The sequence below is a fragment of the Acomys russatus genome, chromosome 7 (genome assembly GCF_903995435.1).
Source record: "Acomys russatus chromosome 7, mAcoRus1.1, whole genome shotgun sequence".
NCBI classification, from domain to species: domain Eukaryota; kingdom Metazoa; phylum Chordata; class Mammalia; order Rodentia; family Muridae; genus Acomys; species Acomys russatus.
This window is the reverse complement of record NC_067143.1, coordinates 44,387,465-44,406,675: the sequence shown is the minus strand read 5'-3', so window position 1 is coordinate 44,406,675 and position 19,211 is coordinate 44,387,465. Positions and strand designations below refer to the sequence as shown.

Here is a 19,211-nt window from a genome sequence, read left to right as displayed (position 1 = left end):
AAGACAAAAGGTAAAAGAGCTCTCCACACTGGCACCTCCAGCACAGACATTGCCACCACAGGGAGTCAGGTGCAGAGACCGTGAAGCCATTCAAAACAGGTTACTGTTGCACGATATTTGGTCACACTGTGAACCCTAGCATTATGCTGTTTACCGGAAAAAACCTGTTTCTAGTGGCTTAGCCCTAGCCAACACCTTCAATTCAGGAGCTTTCTGCTTGGACAAGAGTAAATAAAGTCAACAATAGGTCAAGATGTGGAGCAAGCAACCTGTTGACAGGCAGTGAAGATAGGAAAAATACAGAGAGTAAGAGGATGTCAGGAAGATGGATAGAGAGAGAGACACACAGGAAGAGATGGGAGGGACACTGAGTTTGAGAGAATTTTGAGACAGAATAGAGAAGGAGAGCTTGCTTTTGGGATGAAGTCTGAGAAGGAAGGTCAGCTGGGTGCTTCCTCCGCCTCTCTGAGCTAGCAGGCTTTCACCCTAGCATGTGGCTCCTGAGTCTTTATTGGTAAAACTGAATGATTGAAATTTTGTTAGAAATGAGACGTTACTGATTTTATATGACAATGTCTAAAGTCAATGTCTTTCTATCTGTCTATTTTTTTTTAAACTGGGAAAATCTTTGCTATATGCGGCAGCCTAACTGAAGCATATGAATCATGTGGCCCGTTTCCTCCTGTTCAATAACGTCTTTTCATATCATGTTATAGGGGACAGGTTTGTACAGTAGAGTTGGATATATTTTCAAGTCCAAACTATTCTGTTTTATGTAAGTGTCCACTAGAAGTCTACTTAATGCCGCAGAGAAGCAAGATTTAGAATGGGTAATTATCTCACATGCATGTTTCGGAAATAAAACAAGGTATGACAGATAGATGAATAGAGAGGTGAGTCAGCTAGCCAGCCAGCCAGATATAGCCAGGCACCTAATAAATACACAAGCAACACCTTTGAACTCTTCTCTTGAAGGGATATTCATGAACTGTGTTGCTGTAGAGGCATCCACAGAGACATCTATTCTCAGCTCAAGAGTTAGATCTGTGCCTCAGGATGTACACTGAAAACAAAGTGAGACTCCATCCTTTCTCCTCTCCCTCTTTCCTTCCCCCACCACTCTGATGCTGCTTGCATCACATAGTCATCCTGGGTCCTCCACTAACCCTTCACACACTCTACCAGCACACTGTCATTGTTAGACTGCATTCCAACCCTACATGTGAGTATTGGTGTCATTCACAATGAGTCCTGTGAAGGAAAGGTGAGAGTTTACATTCGAATTGTAAATCTAGTTTCTGCAACCATGGCTGGCACACAACACAAGCTTTAGGAGTAATTGCCAGGGTAGGAAAGAGGTATGGATAAAGGGATATAGAGAGGAAGAAAGAGGGACAAGGAGGAGGGAAGGAAGTGTGTGTGGGAGGAGAGGAGCAGCTTCTTTCTTACACCCCAGTATGAGAGAAAGCATTCCATCATTCTCTTACCCTTCCAGGGAGATGGCCCGTTGGAGAGTCACTGAAGGCTGACGCGTTGCAGTGCTGTGCTGGGAATGACTGCAAGAAAAAAGAAAGACAAAATAAAAATGGAACATTTACATTAACTGTCTTTGTGTATTTTTAATAAGTCTTACTGTAAGAATATAACAGATAATGAAAGATGGAAGAAATTAAATGGCTAGTGATAGGTTGATTTGTATCCCAGAAAAAGACTGCTCTTCTAGATAAAGGGTTAGTATTCCCTTGTAACTGGAGTTCAACCTGAATTATCCTGCAGTAAGCCTTACATGGTGCCTAAATATGACACCCAGCATAAAACATAAATTTGAGTATGATGTCATTTGTGTTTTTATATTGTCTGAGGATTTTACAAATGCCAGCGGTAGTGGATGTCTGTGATGACAGAGCCACGGTACACATGAACTCATCGTGACGTTAATTACATGCACAAGACTTACACCAGGTCACGGCAGCCAAAACCCTAGCATGGATGAGGGAAAAGGCCTCATGAAGTCCTACCCATAGCTGAGAAACTATTGACAATCCAACTTGTGGTTGCTGGATGAAGAAGCATCATTTTTCTTTAGGGTGTGGCCTGTGAGAAGCTAGTCATGCATGGCCCTACACCCATGCATTTCTATGCAACACTGATTGAACTTAGGGGATCTTAAAAAGAAAGCAATGTATCTTTCAAGCTGCAGAATATTCCTTCTAAGTGAAACATTGCAAGAAGACTAATGCTCAAACTAGAGTAGGTTATTAGTTTAACAAGCAACATTTATTGGTAAAATTAATTAGCAATGATTCAGGTGTTTGATAAAATCTTGAAAAATTGGATTTTCAGTTAAATATCAGTCTTAGAATTTGATGTGATTCATTATTTTGTTTCGCTTTCATATAGCAAGACTTATTTTGTATGTAAGTAGTTGAAATCAATATAATAACATCTAGCATGAGTGATCATCTATATCAGTAAATAGACATTTTATATGGTTATGCCCTTTGTTTCTGTCAAATCTATGGGCTGGATTCTGTTTAATAGATAGGAAAACTGACAGAAGAAAGGTTTGGAGCTTTCTCAAGGTCATCTAGTGGACACCTGTGCCTGAATTGCCATGTAGACGAATTCTTGAGTCACCTCGATTAAGGAGATGGAGAACCTTTCATCTGAGAAAGGTACAATAATAATGCAACAGCAAAACTGTTTGAAAGAAAGTAATCTTCCATTATGTGCACCTTCCATTCTTACCAACTGCTTACATATCCATACACACTTTACATAATTTTATACATGCACAAAACACACAAACATATGACTTTCTTTCATAATATAATTGAACCATTTTGACAATATCTGTTATTTTAGTTTTATATAATATTACTTCCTGTTCATATGTAGTTTATTTACCCTTGTTATAGTTGGATTATTATATATTCTTCATATATATTAACATAAACTCTTCAGAGCATATGTAATATTTCTCTCTAAACATACATGCATACATGCATACATACATATATATATGTGTACCGGTTTACTTATTCCATTTAGTGCTACCAATATGTGTATATATTTGGGACTGGATAACCTTTAGGAGGCTCATCCCTTCATATGTCTATGTAAGTTTCACCTCAGTCTTCGAAAGACTGACTTTATAATTAAAAAGGTTAAATTAAATTGTCTAGCTGGATGTATGTGTGTGTGTATGCACACGCATGTGTGTGTGTGCATGTGTGTGGGTCTGTGTGTCATAGCACATACATGGAGATCAGGTAACAACCTGAGGGAGTTGGCTCTCTTTTTCCACCACGTGTGTTCTGGGAAGTCAAACTCTAGTTGTTAGACTTGACAGTAAACACCTTTTCCACTGAGCCTTGTCTCCTGCCCCCTGACTTCATAAGTTTTATCACCCATGGAAATTTCACAGATGAAAAGTGACAGTCAGAGTTACAGTGTTTCTTAATCCATTGAGAATGCCAGATACCATCAAGTCAATGGCTTCTCCTCCATGACCAGCCACACATGTGGGTACCCTTATGACTAAGAAACTACAGGTAACTGCAGCCTGGAATAGAACTTTTTCTACGTGTTTATTTGTAATTTTATTTATTTTATGTCAACTGTACAATCCTTTCTAATTCATCTTCTTGTTGATTAGAAAGCACCAATAGTTCATGGGTAACGATCAATATAGCTTACTAATCATGATTAATGGGAATCCCTGATAACTTTGCCATTATTGGCCCAGCCCACATAATTAAAACAAAGAAATACCCAGTAGCTCCACTCTGCACCACCTCTGCATGACCATTTTTCTGTCCTGAACCCACAAAGAAATATGATGCTTGCAGGTTTATGGACACAACATGCAGCACGACGGGAGAGTGCTCAGAGAAATGACTTCCTTTGACATTGCACACACAGTGTCAGCCAGTTCTTAGTAGAATGTAAATGTGAAACAAACAGATCCTTTCATGAAATATAATGGTCCTTCTACTGTAAGAAGACAAATATAGCGAATTATCAGTCAAGACCTCCAGATAAGGGTGGAGTTTTGCTGTTTATAGACAGCACTTTGTGTGTAGGAGGCACTTGTATAGTGTGTAGGAGGTTATAGTGTGTGTTCTTGTGCACTGTCTATAGGGGGTATTTGTACAGTGTGTACAGGGTGTTCTTGTACACTGTGTAAAGCAGGAACTTGTACAGTGTGTGTAGGGAGTTCTGGTGCAGTGTGTGTATGGGGTACCAGTACAATGTCTGCAGGGCGTGCTTATATAGTGAGATACTGCTTGACAATGGTAATTAGTATTTTTAAAACACAGAACGTCTTCCTCTTAGGATCAAGCCTATAGCATCTCTTGCATGACTGGCTACACACAATAGATCTTCCTACTACCAAGAAATTACAGATAACTGCAGCCTGACCTTTCACCTTCTCAGGAAATGAGGTTAGAAAGATGGAAAACTGAGAACTGTAAAAGAAAAAAAAATCAAGACCAAAAAAAAAAGTAAGATTTCCAGCTTTTAACATTGGAGAGTTTAGGTGGTAGAATATATTTCACCTTAAAAATTCCTATCTACAGATTGCTGCTATCTTCCTCATGGCTGTAGATTTTCCAAGCAAGCATCTTTTCTGTGGAGAAGCACACAAAAGGCCCCCTGGTCCGTCAGCACAGGTAACATAGTAACCTGTCTTGTCCACACAGCCACAACCCCGCCAATATGAAACCTCACCATGGCTTGCTCGCATCTCTGTTCTCCTACTAAGTCTTGTGCGTTTTCAGAGCAGGGAGCTGTGTTTACTCTTTACTCAGTCTCAGTCCAGGGTTGACATAGAAAAGATACTTCATCAATGTCTCTTTGAGGGATGAAAGCCATGACCAAGTTCCGCTTACTTGAAAAACCCGACGCTTTATCTTTTTAAAACTAGGAATGACCTTGAGAGTCAGGTATCTATCTATTTTTGACAGAAAGTAAATTAAGTCTTAGATCCTTCCAACTGGCTGATGGCTAAGTGGAAGCCAGGTTGTCTGATTCCAAGGATTTTTGCCATATCGTCTAACAGGAAGAAACACTGAAGGCCGTGTGACCAGTCCATACCGAAGCCCTGGCATATTATGATAGAAAGCGCTGAAAACATTCTAAGCAATAGTAATTAAAAAAAAAAAATAAAAATAGAATGTCATTGTTTTGATCATGTACACCAAAATTTGATATCCATGGCTTTCCAAAATCATGTTTGTGCTTATCCCTTGAAAAGAATGACTCAAACGTCCTACCCACACCACCTTAGTAGAAAGTTCTAGATCCCAGCAAGACTTTGAGTGACAATGGAGGGGAAGAGTGAGTGGGAGGAAGGCCCTGCACATTGTCACCTCACCACACTGATCTGGAGGAAAAAGCTCCAGCCGTTTTGTAGCATCAGATTGTGACATCAGCTCTATATTAACATGGGGGTGGGGCACAAGGCACCAAATCTAGTGACCATGGGGAAAATCTTGATTAAACATTTCTTTGAATCCACAAGGTAGGTAAGTGCTCTGTCACTGAGCTATGCTCCCTGCCCTTGTCAATATATTTTAAGATCCAGAGATAGGTGGCAGCCACCTTATCTGTCTAAGCCATACCATTTCCGAGCAAAACTGAGCCAGAGCATTCAGCATAGACTCTATTTCCTAAGAATTCTGACTTTCCAAGCGAGATTCCCAAGCTTAAGAAAATGGCACCTGAATGATACTGCACAATGCACTTCTTTTGTTACTGTTCTTTTCTTTTTTATTTACTTCTATTTTATGTGCATCAGTATTTGCCTGCATGTATATCTGTATGAGGGTGTCAGATCTTGGAGGTACAGACATCTGTGAGCTTCCTGGTGGGTGCTGGGAGATGACCCTGGGTCCTGTGGAAGAACAGTCAGTGCTCTTAACTGCCCAGCCACCTCTTCAGCCTCTTCCTTTTTGTAAAACATGAGTGCTTTGCCTGTATGTACACCTGCATGCCAGAAGAGGGCATCAGATCCCTTTATAGATAGTCATGAGCCATCGTGTGGTTTCTGGGAATTGAACTCAGGACCTCTGGAAGAGCAGCCAGTGCTCTTAACTGCTGAGTCATCTCACCAGTCTCAATTCTTTCTGCCTTTGTTTTATTTTATACATGGAACTTTACGGACCTACCTGGTGGTTATAATATCTGATTTTTCTTCTTTAAAGACCCTGAAATGTCACACTGGGTCTTCCCAATATTTTATAATATTCAAGAACATTATTTTAAAGGACATGAAATATTTTTAGTGTGATGTAGAGTGTTGATCCTAGGGCCTCCTGTGTGGAACTCAAACTGTTCTACAACCACAGAGCCCGTTGCTCCTGTTTTTATATTTTGAGCAGTGTTTCACTAAGTTGCCAGACTATCCTGGAAGTCACTCTGTGAGCTCAAGCAGGCCTTGAGCCAGCCATCTCCTGTCTTAGTCTCTCAGGTAGCTGCAGTTCCAGGCCTGTGCCACCAGGCCCAGAACACAACATTATTTCCTTCATTAATGGAATAGTAACAGCAATCTTAACTGATTTGTAATGTTTTAGTTATAATTATAATACCTCTTGATATATTCAATATTGTTGATTTTTTCACTTACATTTCTAAAGAACTTTCACCATCACTGTCATATTTAACTGCAAATATTTGATGTCTCACTATTTTCCCTCATTTTCTACTTTTCTTTTCTCTGTGTTTGTGTGCATGAATTTTGTTGTCAAATATCCTTAAAAAGTATCCAACTAATATTTCAGATAAACACAATGAAAAGTTCACCCTTTTATTTCACAAACCTGTATATTCCTCTTTGTATTTTTCCATTTACATTTGGTAAATATTTTCATGTGCAACTATATATAGGTTTGGAATATATTAAACAAATATTAATTGGGTAGCTATTAAATACTTTAGATGTATCAGGTGCTTGGGATGACTTTTTGATTCATCTGCAAATATCAGATAATAAAAAGATGATGGTCAAATAAGCTATTTTGTCATTACACGAAGCTAACACTTCTCAAAGAATCCCTCAGGACCTAAGCTGTATTTAAAAGAATGAATAAGTGACTGAAAGCAGAGAGGGGAAAGAAGCTATTCTGAGAACTGAGAAGACCTGGCTTAACATCATTCAAGGTCAAAAGCAAGTAGTCTGTTCTGGGAAGCTTGGCCATCTTGGCTTGGCAGAGGGATGAGGGAAGAAAGGTGATGGAGCAACACCTTGACAAATGTTTTCGGCTGTACCAGCAATGAAAGGCCTTCAAAGGCTGGTAAACGGGGAGGGTCAACTCAGTGATATTTATAATTCAGAGAGGTATATGTGCACAGTGAAAGCTAACTACAGTCTGAGAAAATAATAGGATATCACGATGGAGAAAATAAGTACTCAAATATGTAGTTGGTATTAAGAAAAATGAATGCATTTATTTAACACAATCAAAAGCAAAGTAGGAATGGACTTGAGGGAGTTCTATAGAAGGCAATAAACATTTTAAAATAAATTTAGGTTTTGGTAGACAAATATTTGCATGGTTTTATATGGTAAAATATGATGTTTTAGTTAATGTATACTAATGATCAAATCAGAATAATTAGCATAACTGTCACCTTAAAAATTTATCATTCCTGGGAAGTGAGTACATTAATACATCCTTTCTTCTGAGTATCTTGTTATATTATTAATGTCTTCACTTGACTGTGGTAGAGAATACCAGGAATTTTTTCTCATAACACTATATCCACTGACCAACCTTTCCCCATCTCCTACTTGGTATCTGAAAACCATTCTCTATTTTCAACTTTTATGATAGCAGCCTCTTTAGATTCCACATATGGTGAGGTCATATAGCACTTGTCTTCCTGTGCTTGGCTTCTTTCACTTAACATGACATCCCACAGATCTATCCCTGTTGTGCCCAATAACAGGATTTCACATTTTTTAGTGGATTGGTTGATAGTATTTTATTTTGTATACATTCCTCATCCTAGCGATTATGAAGAGAGTCAATAAGTACAGGAGGGTACATCTTTCTTCAACATTCTGTTTTTATTTCCTTTATTGCTAACAGTGAGACTGCTGGACTATGCAATAGTTTATCTTATTTGTTATTTTAGTTGCCTTCATACTGTTTTCCATAATGATTGCACTATTACATCCACAACAGTGTAAAAAAATTGTCTTTTGGTGAAGTTGCTCTGATCTATAGATTTTATTTGGGTAGCCTGGGTAAAAGGACATTATTCCTTCTGAAAGATAAATTTTCCTAGATAGAAGAGGTTTGCTCTTTCCATGGTATTAGAGTAATTGTTTTGCCTTCTAGAACTTTCAAGTAAGATTTTCATGTTTATGACTAAGGTGTAGTGAAAGAAGAAGGAACTTCAGTGTTCATATATATACACCCGTGTGTGTGTGTGTGTGTGTGTGTGTGTGTGTGTGTGTGTGTGCATGTGTATGTGTGTTTGGGGCGGGGTTTCTCTGTGTATCCTTGGCTGTCCTGGACTTGATTTGTATACCAGACTGGCCTAGAACTCCCAGCGATCTACCTGCCTCGGCCTCTGGAGTGCTGGGCATGTGCCACCACACCCAGCTCAGTGTTCTCATACTGACTGTGATGGGCATAGCACTGGTAACAGAACCAAGATGAATGCATTAGGAAAGAAAAGTAGATGCATGGTTAAAAAGGAGAAATGTACAAGGTCAGTCAGATGTCCTTATTACACACATGGGAAATATGTTCTCTAGTGGACCAGCAATAATTTTTAAAAAGATCTGCTAGTGATGCTTGTCTCCCCGCAGTAGCCAGAAATGACTCAGACATTCCTTGCATCATCTACTACTACAAATAAACACCCTAAGATATTTTGTTCCTTCTTCATTTGATGGTTTCAAGATTTCTAGTTATTTTAAATAATGTAAGCATTATTTGGAATGCTTACATTTCCCACTCTGATTTCTATTTAAGTTTTCGAGTCTAGAAATTAGCTCAGAGCTCCAGACATTCAGATAAAAGAAAACTGCCAGAAGATGCTAACTTCCTTCCATCTGAGTCTCCTCTTCCTGTCAGTGGTGCCCAAGATAACATAGACTTAAAATGTGCCGAATTGGATTTTTAAGTTTAGCATCAACCTAACCTCTGGCACAATGTTTACACCAAATATTAAAAATCAAACCCCTGTGTCCCTATGCATTGAACTTTTAGGAACTCAATATGCTATGTAAAATGTATTAGTGTTGATTTTTTCCTAGTTTTTAAAGATTACATTAGAACACCAATTCAATTGGCATTTATAGAACAGTTAAGATCTGTTGCTGTTAGCCAAAGTTTAATCTTTCACCTAGTTTTCCTGTTATCAATGAGCATAAGAAGAAAGCTTACTTGTGTTATTAACCCATTGATCCACTAATAGCTAAGGACCACATATTGTGGCAAACCACCTCAGAGCTGCATCCAATTTAGCAGTTCCCAGGTTTCTCTATGGACTTTTATTGTTCTTTTGTTTTTGTTTGTATGTTTTGGAGGACAGAATTTCTTTGGATAGTCAAACTGGACTCAATCTCATAGCGATCTGCCTACCAAGTGCTGGGACTAAAGGTGTACACTACAACGTGCACCACTTTTAAACAGATATAGCAGACATTTATTCACTTACAGACTAGAACTTCCTACAGTAAATGGAATTCTTTTCCTGTCATGTTTCCATTCATAAATTTATAGAAGTGAAATATAATGCTTAAAAATACTTATTTTAATCAAGACTAAGTTTATTAACCTAGAAAGACTCAGTTTTTCTTTTTCTTTTCTTTTCTTTCTTTCTTTTCTTTTTCTTTTCTTTTCTTTTTTTTTGGTATGTGGAAGTGCAACTAATTGGTATAGTACTTATCTAGCATGTGCAAAGACCTGAGTTCAATTCCTAGGGATACATACACAGGGAGAGAGATAGAGATAAATTGATGATAAATAGATAGATATAGAGAGATTAGAGAAACAGAGATGAGAAAGAGAGAGAAGACATTCAATTCTGCTGCTAATTTAAATCCAAACTGTAAGTCATCAGTAATAGGTTAAATGTCTGTTTTCTTTTTTCTTTTTCTTTTCTTTTTTTTGCATAAGGCAAGTAAAGCATAATTTTGAAGAAAAAAAAAGCCTGAGCTCAGATTGCTAGTTTATAATTCAATATGTTATGCCAAATGTTTAAAAATAATTGAAGGGCTTAGATGTTAGGGTCATACAGAGGAGACTAGTGAAGATAAGCTTTAATGATAGAACATTGCTGAGATTAGAATGCAGAGTCAATTCCTAGACCATAGATTTTTCCAACCTGCCCCACTGTGACTTCTTCATATTCTTCTGTATAACAATGTGATGACAGCACAACACTGGTAGTTCTAAGATCTTTCTTGTTACTGTTAGGTAGCAGAAGAACCCAAGAATGTACTTCAAATGACCATTTAATCTCCAAGATAAACTCTTTGATTAAAGCAATGACAATTTTTTTTTTGTCCTATAAAATAACCTAATGGGTTATTGCTTGTTTCAATGCCTCAAACACTAGCAACAAAATGTAGAGTTTTGGTATAGCAAGACGTACTATGCCTTCCTCTTTCTACCTGTCTGTGGCTGTCTGCATGTCCATCGTTTTTCCTGGCATTTCTCATGCACAAGCTTCATCTCAAAATAAAAAGCACCCATGAAGAGTGGCATAAAGCCCATTTTCACAGGCCCTTCTTTTCTAAAATGTAAGTTTTTGAAAATTTCATGTATGAGTACTGTATTTACATCATTTCTACCCCTCCCTCTCCTTTCTCTAACTCTTCCTGTCAGTGAGTGACACATGTCTACATGAATAGGGGAAATATCTCAAGTTTCTATAGACTATTCTCTACAAGGAAAAGAAAAAAAATCTTAAATTTATAATGGTTTAAATCAGTATTAGCTAGTTTCACAAATGCTACTATGCCAGAAAGAAAACATAGTTTAGTTAAGAATTTTACAAAAGTTGGGTGGTGGTGCACGCCTTTAAAACCAGCATTTTGGGGTCAGAGGCAGGTGGATCTCTGTGCGTTTGAGGCTAGCCTGTCCTACAGAGGTGAGATCCAGAAATACCCTATCTCAAAAAACCCAAACCAACCAACTAAAACAAAACCCACCATAGACAGTACAAAATGCACCATGGATTATATATACTATACTACAACATAATACAATACATGATCACCATTGCTGATTGACCCGAGATATTTCTTTCGTTACACATAGGAAACAATTGTGTTTTTCAAGATTACATATTGTAGTTTTTGATTTGGTAACAGCGCCTGTAAAACTGTTGTGTAGGAAAGAAAAGAACTAAGGTCTAGGAGTGAGAAATGTGGGCATTCCCAGTGTGTTCATGAGCTCCATGGCTGGATGGGTCACCTCATTTTCTCTGGTTTGTAGCTTTTCCTTGGGGTGAACAGAGACAACTGTGAATATCCTCCTTCTCTGAGCTATTAGCTGAAGCTCAGAGACCAGCACTGAGATGGAAGGAGCATGGGGTTGGGGGACAAAGGGCTTGGAGAAAGGATTCCCCATCTTTTCCTATTAGATATCTGATCACCTCAAAAATTGAACATTCTCATCTCTAGCACTATAATCATTTAATGTAGATGACAGTGGTGTTTTTTTTTATTATTAAATTTACAAATACTTCTGGCACATGGGGAGAATTTAAAGTAAGATATTTAAAGAAAAAAATTATAAAGTATGAGACGTGCGAACCAGCAAGTTGAGAGTGTCTTCAAGGGAGGCAACATAATTTGAAAATGTGGTATGTAGAACTGGAGATCTAACCCTGAAATAGCCAGTGGGCCTAGGCCAGGAAAGCCGGGCTAGAGCTAAGAGACACCATGCAAATGGAATCTGAAGGATCTGACAATTACTCCCAAGACTAAGGCAATAGCTCCATTTCCAGAGAGGATAAACAGGTCAACAGTGACACTTACAACTGAGAACTCAAAAAGAGAATGACAGATTTGGGGAAAACATATCTAACCAATGTTGTATACACAGTATAGGGTGACACCCTGGCTAACATAAAAGTAGAGAGAATGCATAAGATTGTTTGAGATTCTCAGTAGACAGCTCTGGACTAAAAAGCATCATTTTTTTCAGTCAACATAGTACCAGTGCACGTGAGCCTGTGAATGTTCCTAGAAAAGCTGTGGTAAAGGAAGAGCTGGGAGTTGAGACAGGTACTTGGGGATAGCCAATGCTAAATGATGAGAAGAAGAAGCCAAATTAGGAAGACTAGTAAGGAGTGAATAAAAGACAGAAGAAACACCAAGTGGCTGGAAGCAGATGCAGGCAACCACACCAGCAGTGAGCTATTCTGAGGAGGATCAGTTTGCTCAACAATCGCTAATGATCAGTAAGAGCTTCAATACAAAGCAGGGGAAAAACTCATCAGTAGAGTTTGCATCCTACTCTGCAGTAGAACAGAGGGCCACAAATGGATTTTAAATCTGAGCCCTCCATGCTTTCAGACCTGGAACAGTGAGAGAAGGGTTAAACACAGCCATGAAAGAAAACAGCTCCAATGAATACTGATACCAAGGCTGTCTGCCTATTTCCAGGCAGCATAGAACTTTTCTATAGGGAAAATGGAAGAATTACCTCTTGCACAGACAAACTAGTGTAGGTGTCAAGGCAAAATAAATGGAGACTTTGTTTTCCATCATTTTGCTGGGCTTTAATTTTAATGAAGAACTGCCCTTATTCTGCAATTTGTTTTCTTTATTGATTTTTCATGCAGACAGCTGGAACATCCAAACAAATGTGAGCTATTTGGCTTGCTGAAATGTACTAGTCCATAGGTATTAGTTGCATGGAAAAGCTGCAGCTGTTTAGTGAGAGGGGAAATCTTTCATTTGATATCCATAGTTGACCATTCCTTGCAATGGTCACCAGGAAGCAAGCCATTATCATCATGGTACGAAAAGCCAAGATGCATAGAAATCCAACTCTTCACTTTTCTCAACTTAGCCACTAAATTACATGTAAGTCACAACCCTGTGGAGACACACGTAATGAGAACATGTGAAATGTTACACAGGTAAATATTTAAAATCGAGTATAGCTTTCTCACTCTTTCCATTCCATAAGATTTGAAAAGAACTACAAAAGTGTCTGCCAGTTTAAGAGAAGAAAAAAACCTAGTAGGAAGAAGGCTTGGATATCTAGACCCCATGCCCTGCTTATCTAACAGCCAATACTCATTTGTTAGTGTCCATAATATGCCAAGCACTGTGCCTGATGTAATGAAGGATGCTATGAAAACTGAAAACCGGGCCTACAACCTTCAAACACTCACAGTCTAATTTGGGAGAAGTTGACAACCAAGATCAGCCATTACAGACATTGACCCATTCATTTGAACACTCCAATTAATTCCTCTCCATCCGTCTCTGCCACCCTTTCCACAAGCAGCACCACTAACATAGTTTTAAATGCAAAGCTCTAGGCATCTTCAGCAATTCTTCACTTTCAGTGACACTGCATATCAACAGGACCTCTTGCCTTTGTTATAAAAAATGGCTCTATCTATTCAGTGCTTCCATCCTAAAGGGAACAACACCTCTCAGTGGACCATTGGGGCACATGCCCTATCTTTTTATTATCTGTATAGAGTCATTTCCCACAGTGGCTTGAAGAGATGAGTTCAAGACACAAAGCAAGCCATGCTTTGATCTCCCTAAAGGAAACACCCTAAATGGTCGCCACTAAGACTGGAATGAAGCTCACAGTTACTTCAAGGGTTGTATGAGAAGCTGTGGCCACAGTCTGCCTTTGGTTAGAACTCTGCCCACTCTCTACTAAGGCAAGGGCATCTGAGGTACTTTCCAACTATGACATTCTCAGCACTCCTTTCTAGTGGTACCTGCGTAGGGTTTGCATTTAGCTCTTCTGGACATTTCCTTTCTTATTAGGTCTTGGCAGAAATGCCTCCTCTGAAGAGAAGCCTTCCTTTAGCTTTGAGCTTTCATTCCTAACCCAGGTATTATGTAACCTCTTACATGGCTCCATGCCATCATCACCTGTGATCAATGGAAATTAGTTGTTTATTAGTTAATCGTTTGAGTCCTCTGACTTATTTACCCTTTGAGAGAACTGGTTTCCTCGAGTACATAAGTAGAAATATGGAACATATTTTTAGTACACACACATATGTGTGTTGCCTTTGTGTGTGTGTGTGTGTGTGTGTGTGTATGTGTGTGTGTGCACAGGCATATGTGCTTGTGTTTGTACAGAACAATAAAATCCCTTGAGATCAGTGCATACTCAGAAACACACACTCAGAATTATTTAATACCATGATTCAAGTCAAAGGTCAACACATTAATATAACTTATTGCATCCTATGTTACACAGGTAAATATTTAATATTAATATGTGTTACAAATTACACCATCAATCTTTAAATTATATCAGAGCATATCCTTGCTTATACTTATTCAGTGGATACTTATTAGCGTCTGAATACACGTAAGACAATAATACATGTGGTTTGCAATTTACCATCACCTCATACACCAAATGATTTACGCTTTCTTGTAACATCCCACATTCTTCCATTGAACATTTTTTACTCTAAACTGACAAGGAAGAGAAAAAGAAAAGGAAAAGAAGATTTCATCTAGCCTAGAAGTTTGCAGAGAATTATGGAAAAAGAAGTCTGTGTTTATGTGTAGTGGGGATAACTCTTTTTGAAAAGATTATGTTTGTCCTAAAGTTTGGAGAAAGTATTGTCATTGAACTGCTTGTGTTTTTCTTTGGTAGCTTCAATTTTCTAAATATTCTAGTCATATCATTTAGGAACAAGAGGAACTTTAAATAATATGTACATCAGCAGTTTTTAACCCATGAGTTGTGATCCCTTTGTGGGAGTTGAAAGACCCTTTCACAGGTTTTGTCTAAGACCTTCGGAAAACAGAGATATTTACAGTATGACTCATAACAATAGTAAAATTATGGTAGTGAAGTAGCAATGAAATAATTATATGTTTGGGGGTCACCACAATGTGAACTGTATTAAAGGGTCACAGCATTAGGAAGGCTGGGAACCACTGGTGCGTGTATGTCTACTAGGATATATTACACATCTGAGAAGTTCTATCTCTTTTTATTGCTTGCTTGTTTTGTTTTTCCAAGACAGGGTTTTTCTATATGACAACCTTGCCTTCCTGGAACTAGCTCTGTAGACCAGGCTGGCCTCAATCTCACAGAGATTCTCCTGCCTCTCGGTCCTACTGAGTGCTGTAATTGAAGGCATGTGCTACCACCACCCACTAAGTTCTGTCTTCTTAATGCCCTGGCAGAAATATTCTTTAGCTAAATGCAACTTGTGAACAAGAGTCATTCTCAAATACTTTGAAAATACATTAGCCATGTTGGACATGGTTCTGGGTGCTGGGTACTGGGTACTGGGTACTGACTTGGTACTGGACCTTTTCAGTATGAGATTTGACAACAGCAGCAGATATGGATTTGGAGATTGAGTCTGTGCTCCTAGTCTGTTGCTGTTCACCTTTCAGGATCCATGAGAGCTGCCCTAACTTTCCGAATTCCCCAGCACCCAGACACATCTTCATCAAGGCATTTCTATATAATACCAAAACACCATTTTAAAAGCAGCTCTTTCTCTAACTAGGTTGTGAGCATCTTGGTGGCATTATGACCAATGCCTCACACATTATATCAGCTCACTGAATACTTGGCACAATCCCTTCCTGCTGAACTGAACACCAAAATGTTTGCCACCTTGTTTTCACTGGAATTCCATGGCAAATATGTTCATCTTTGTCAAGCAACACCTCTTGGGATTGCATTTACTAAAATCAACTAGTAAATATGCCAGGAATCTTTGATATGTAGAATGCAGTGATCAAAGTGTGAAGTTAATATATATTTTCTGTCAGACCTCAATTTCGTGACACAAGAGTAATACAAATTAGAGAGCAACCCACTTACAACCACTGGAGAATACAATGCTGAACTTTAATCTTGCGATTAAATATGCTCTAGGTTTTAATATATGAAAATGACAAAAAAATTGATTCTGTTCTGCTCCAATGATCCTGTGTCTTATTGGAGACGTCTAAATGAAATGGAAGCCATAAAAATTACAGACATAAGTGAGGTAAGCAATGGGCCATAGCAAGGCATTACAGGGTTTACTGCGGTCCACAGTTGGTGCTGCTTAAACAAGGCTGAGAGTCATCAATGCAGCTGGCCATGAAATTGCACAACCCTAATCTGCCCACATGGAGATGCTCACCATAATCACAGCCAAGTATCATTTTCAGCACAGTTTGTAAAAGATGAATCATCCTTATTTGCCCAGGTTAAATAGAGAGGAAAAGAAATGATAGCTTTGACCTCTTAAACTAATATTCTTAGCACCTGCTCTAACTAGTTGTGATGGTTGCTCTTCATTGTGAACCTGACTAGGCTTAGAATCACCAAGGAGATGCATCACTGGACATACTTGTTAGGGTATTCCCAGAGAGGTTTGGTTGAGGAAGATAAATGTCATAGGAATGTGGGTGATATCATCCCAAGGGCAGGTGTGTTTGCCTGAATAAAAAGAAAAAAAAAGTGGAGAGCAATAGAAATATCAGAATTCATTTCTGTCTACTTCCAGGCTATAGATGCACATTTGGCTTACACAGCCAGGAGTCACTCTTGTCACCATGACTTCCTTACTATGGTGGACTCTACCATAAAATTGTGAGATAAAAATAAGGCCTTAAGGTGAATCTTCTTAGACATTTTATTACAGTCATCATAAAGTAATAAGTAAGCCACCGGTAGGCTTATAACCTTAATGGATGTTAAGAAAATAAAAAGGCTACCAGCATGTGTCTGTGATCCCTAGATTTGGAAATGTGAAACAGGAGAGCCACAAATTTGAGGGCCTCTTGGCCTACACAGTAAGAGCTTGTCATGCACAAATAACAGACAGACAGAAAAAAAATGCAAAAAAGTGATTCAGAAAAGATACAATTTCTAGACTCAAAAAGAACCTGGTCTGTTTCTTGGGGTGGGATGAGAAAAGAAAGTAATTATAAATAGGTCTATGGATTCTGACTAGAGATATGAAAATGTCTTCTTGGCTTATGTAATGGATACACCACTGGATAAAGTAACTGAAACTTGCTCAATTATACATTTGAAATGTATGTTTTAATTTAAAATGTTTTGTAAAACTTTAACAAAAGCATTGTACAGAAAATTATAAGGCTTGAAATGTATAGAGAAACAACTGCCTTTTCCAGTGACATGTCACAGAACAGTTACTGTGTTCCCAATATTTACATTCTAGGGTAGTTCAAACATTTCCCTCAGATCCTTCATAGCAGAAAGTGTCACCTTATTTATGAGATTGGCCACTTGATAATTACACATGCTTGCTCAGTGGACACTAGGGGTCGCTGCTGCCCACCTGCACAGAATTCACTGTGATGGGGCATTAACTAGCATTGGCTTGATTAAGCTTCTGGCCCAGATCTACCCAATCCCTTGTATTTGAGCTGTTGATGATTTATATTGCTTGGAGGTGAATCTTTGTAGCCAAGAAAAATATTAACAAAGAAGAAGATGATAAAATTGATCTGAAAAGAGTAGGTTTAAAGGGAAGAATATAAACCATGCTGAAAGAGTGTTTTCAGTACGTTTTACTATCTATTGACTCTTAACTAATTTTTAAGGTAAAACCATCAGATTTCAAATTAGATCTCCAATAGCAACATAAATATTAAAATTTAAATTATGCCAGATATATTTTGAACCTCTACTCTGCAAATAAACGTTTAGTATTAACTTAAACATGAAAAGAATAACATGTCTCTTCAAGCAAGCCTAGACAAAATATAGGTGGAATAATTCATTTAATCAGTCTGCTACCCACAAATACTTACTACATACCTAATATTTGTTAAAGATTCTCTAGAATATAGAAGCAAAACAGTGATTAAAATAAATAAACAACAAACAAAAATCCTGTTTTCACTGGCTTCTGCTATCATAGCAGCAAGTGGTGGCATAAAAACAAAATAATCATTACAATATTTACTTCCTATTTACAACTTATTATGTTTAAGATATTTTCATTTCTTTGTTTATAGGATCTTATTTAATTTCCTACAAGCAGAATTGTTTTCATTTGCATAGGAAAAAATTGAGTCTCAGAGGTAAATGTTTACAGGAAACTACTGAGGGATCCCTGGGAAGGGTTTAGAGAGGAGAGGGACAGAACTGGTACAAAGGGTTAAAAGAAAATAAGGGCCTAGGAAGGGTCAAGTGGGATGGGGAAAGTGGAAGGCAGGGTAGAAGAGGGAGTGTGGAGAAAGATAAGTAACATTAAGGATCTTTCGAAAAAGACATATCGTCCATTCTTCTACTGAGGGACACTTAGGCTGTTTCCATGTTCTGGCTATTATGTATAAAGCAGCTATGAACATGGTTGAGCATATGTCCTTGTTGTGTGATAGGGCATTTTCTGGGTATATTTCAAGGAGTGGGATAGCTGGGTCTTGAGGAAGCCCTATTCCCATTATTCTGAGAAAGCCCCAGATAGCTTTCCAAAGTGGTTGTACTAGTTTGCATTCCCACCAGCAATGAAGGAGTGTTCCTCTTTCTCCACATCCTCGCCAATATGTGGTGTCATTTGAGTTTTTGATCTTAGTCATTCTAATGGGTGTAAGATGGAATCTCAGTGTCATTTTGATTTGCATTTCTCTGATGACTAATGAGGACAAGCATTTTTTTAAGTGTTTTTCAGCCATTTGATATTCCTCTGTTGAGAATTCTCTGTTAAGTTCCAAGCCCCATTTCACAAATGGGTTGTTTGGTTTTGTGGTGTTTAATTTCTTGAGTTCTTTATATATTTTGGATATTAAACCTTTGTCAGATGAAGGGTTGGTGAAGATCTTTTCCCAGTCTGTAGGCTGTCACTTTGTTCTACTGACAGTGTCTCCTGCCTTACAGAAGCTTCTCAGCCTCATGAGGTCCCATTTACTAATTGTTGACATTAAGGCCTGGGCTGTTGGTGTACTGTTCAGGAAGTTGTTTCCTGTGCCTATGTGTCCCAGGCTCTTCCCCACTTTTTCCTCTAACTGAATTAATGTATGTGGTTTTAAGTTGAGGTCT

At 38.3% G+C, this 19,211-nt stretch overlaps 1 protein-coding gene across 21 annotated transcripts in view; it reads right to left on the bottom strand.

Annotated features, from left to right (window-relative positions):
* Dlg2 (discs large MAGUK scaffold protein 2) overlaps positions 1-19,211 on the bottom strand; it is a 1,899,378-nt gene that overhangs the window by 355,592 nt on the left and 1,524,575 nt on the right. For all 21 annotated transcript variants that reach the window (XM_051148923.1, XM_051148943.1, XM_051148920.1 and 18 more), the window contains one exon: positions 1,488-1,556. In XM_051148923.1, coding sequence (XP_051004880.1) covers positions 1,488-1,556 — 69 coding nt within the window. The remainder of the gene's footprint in view (positions 1-1,487; positions 1,557-19,211) is intronic.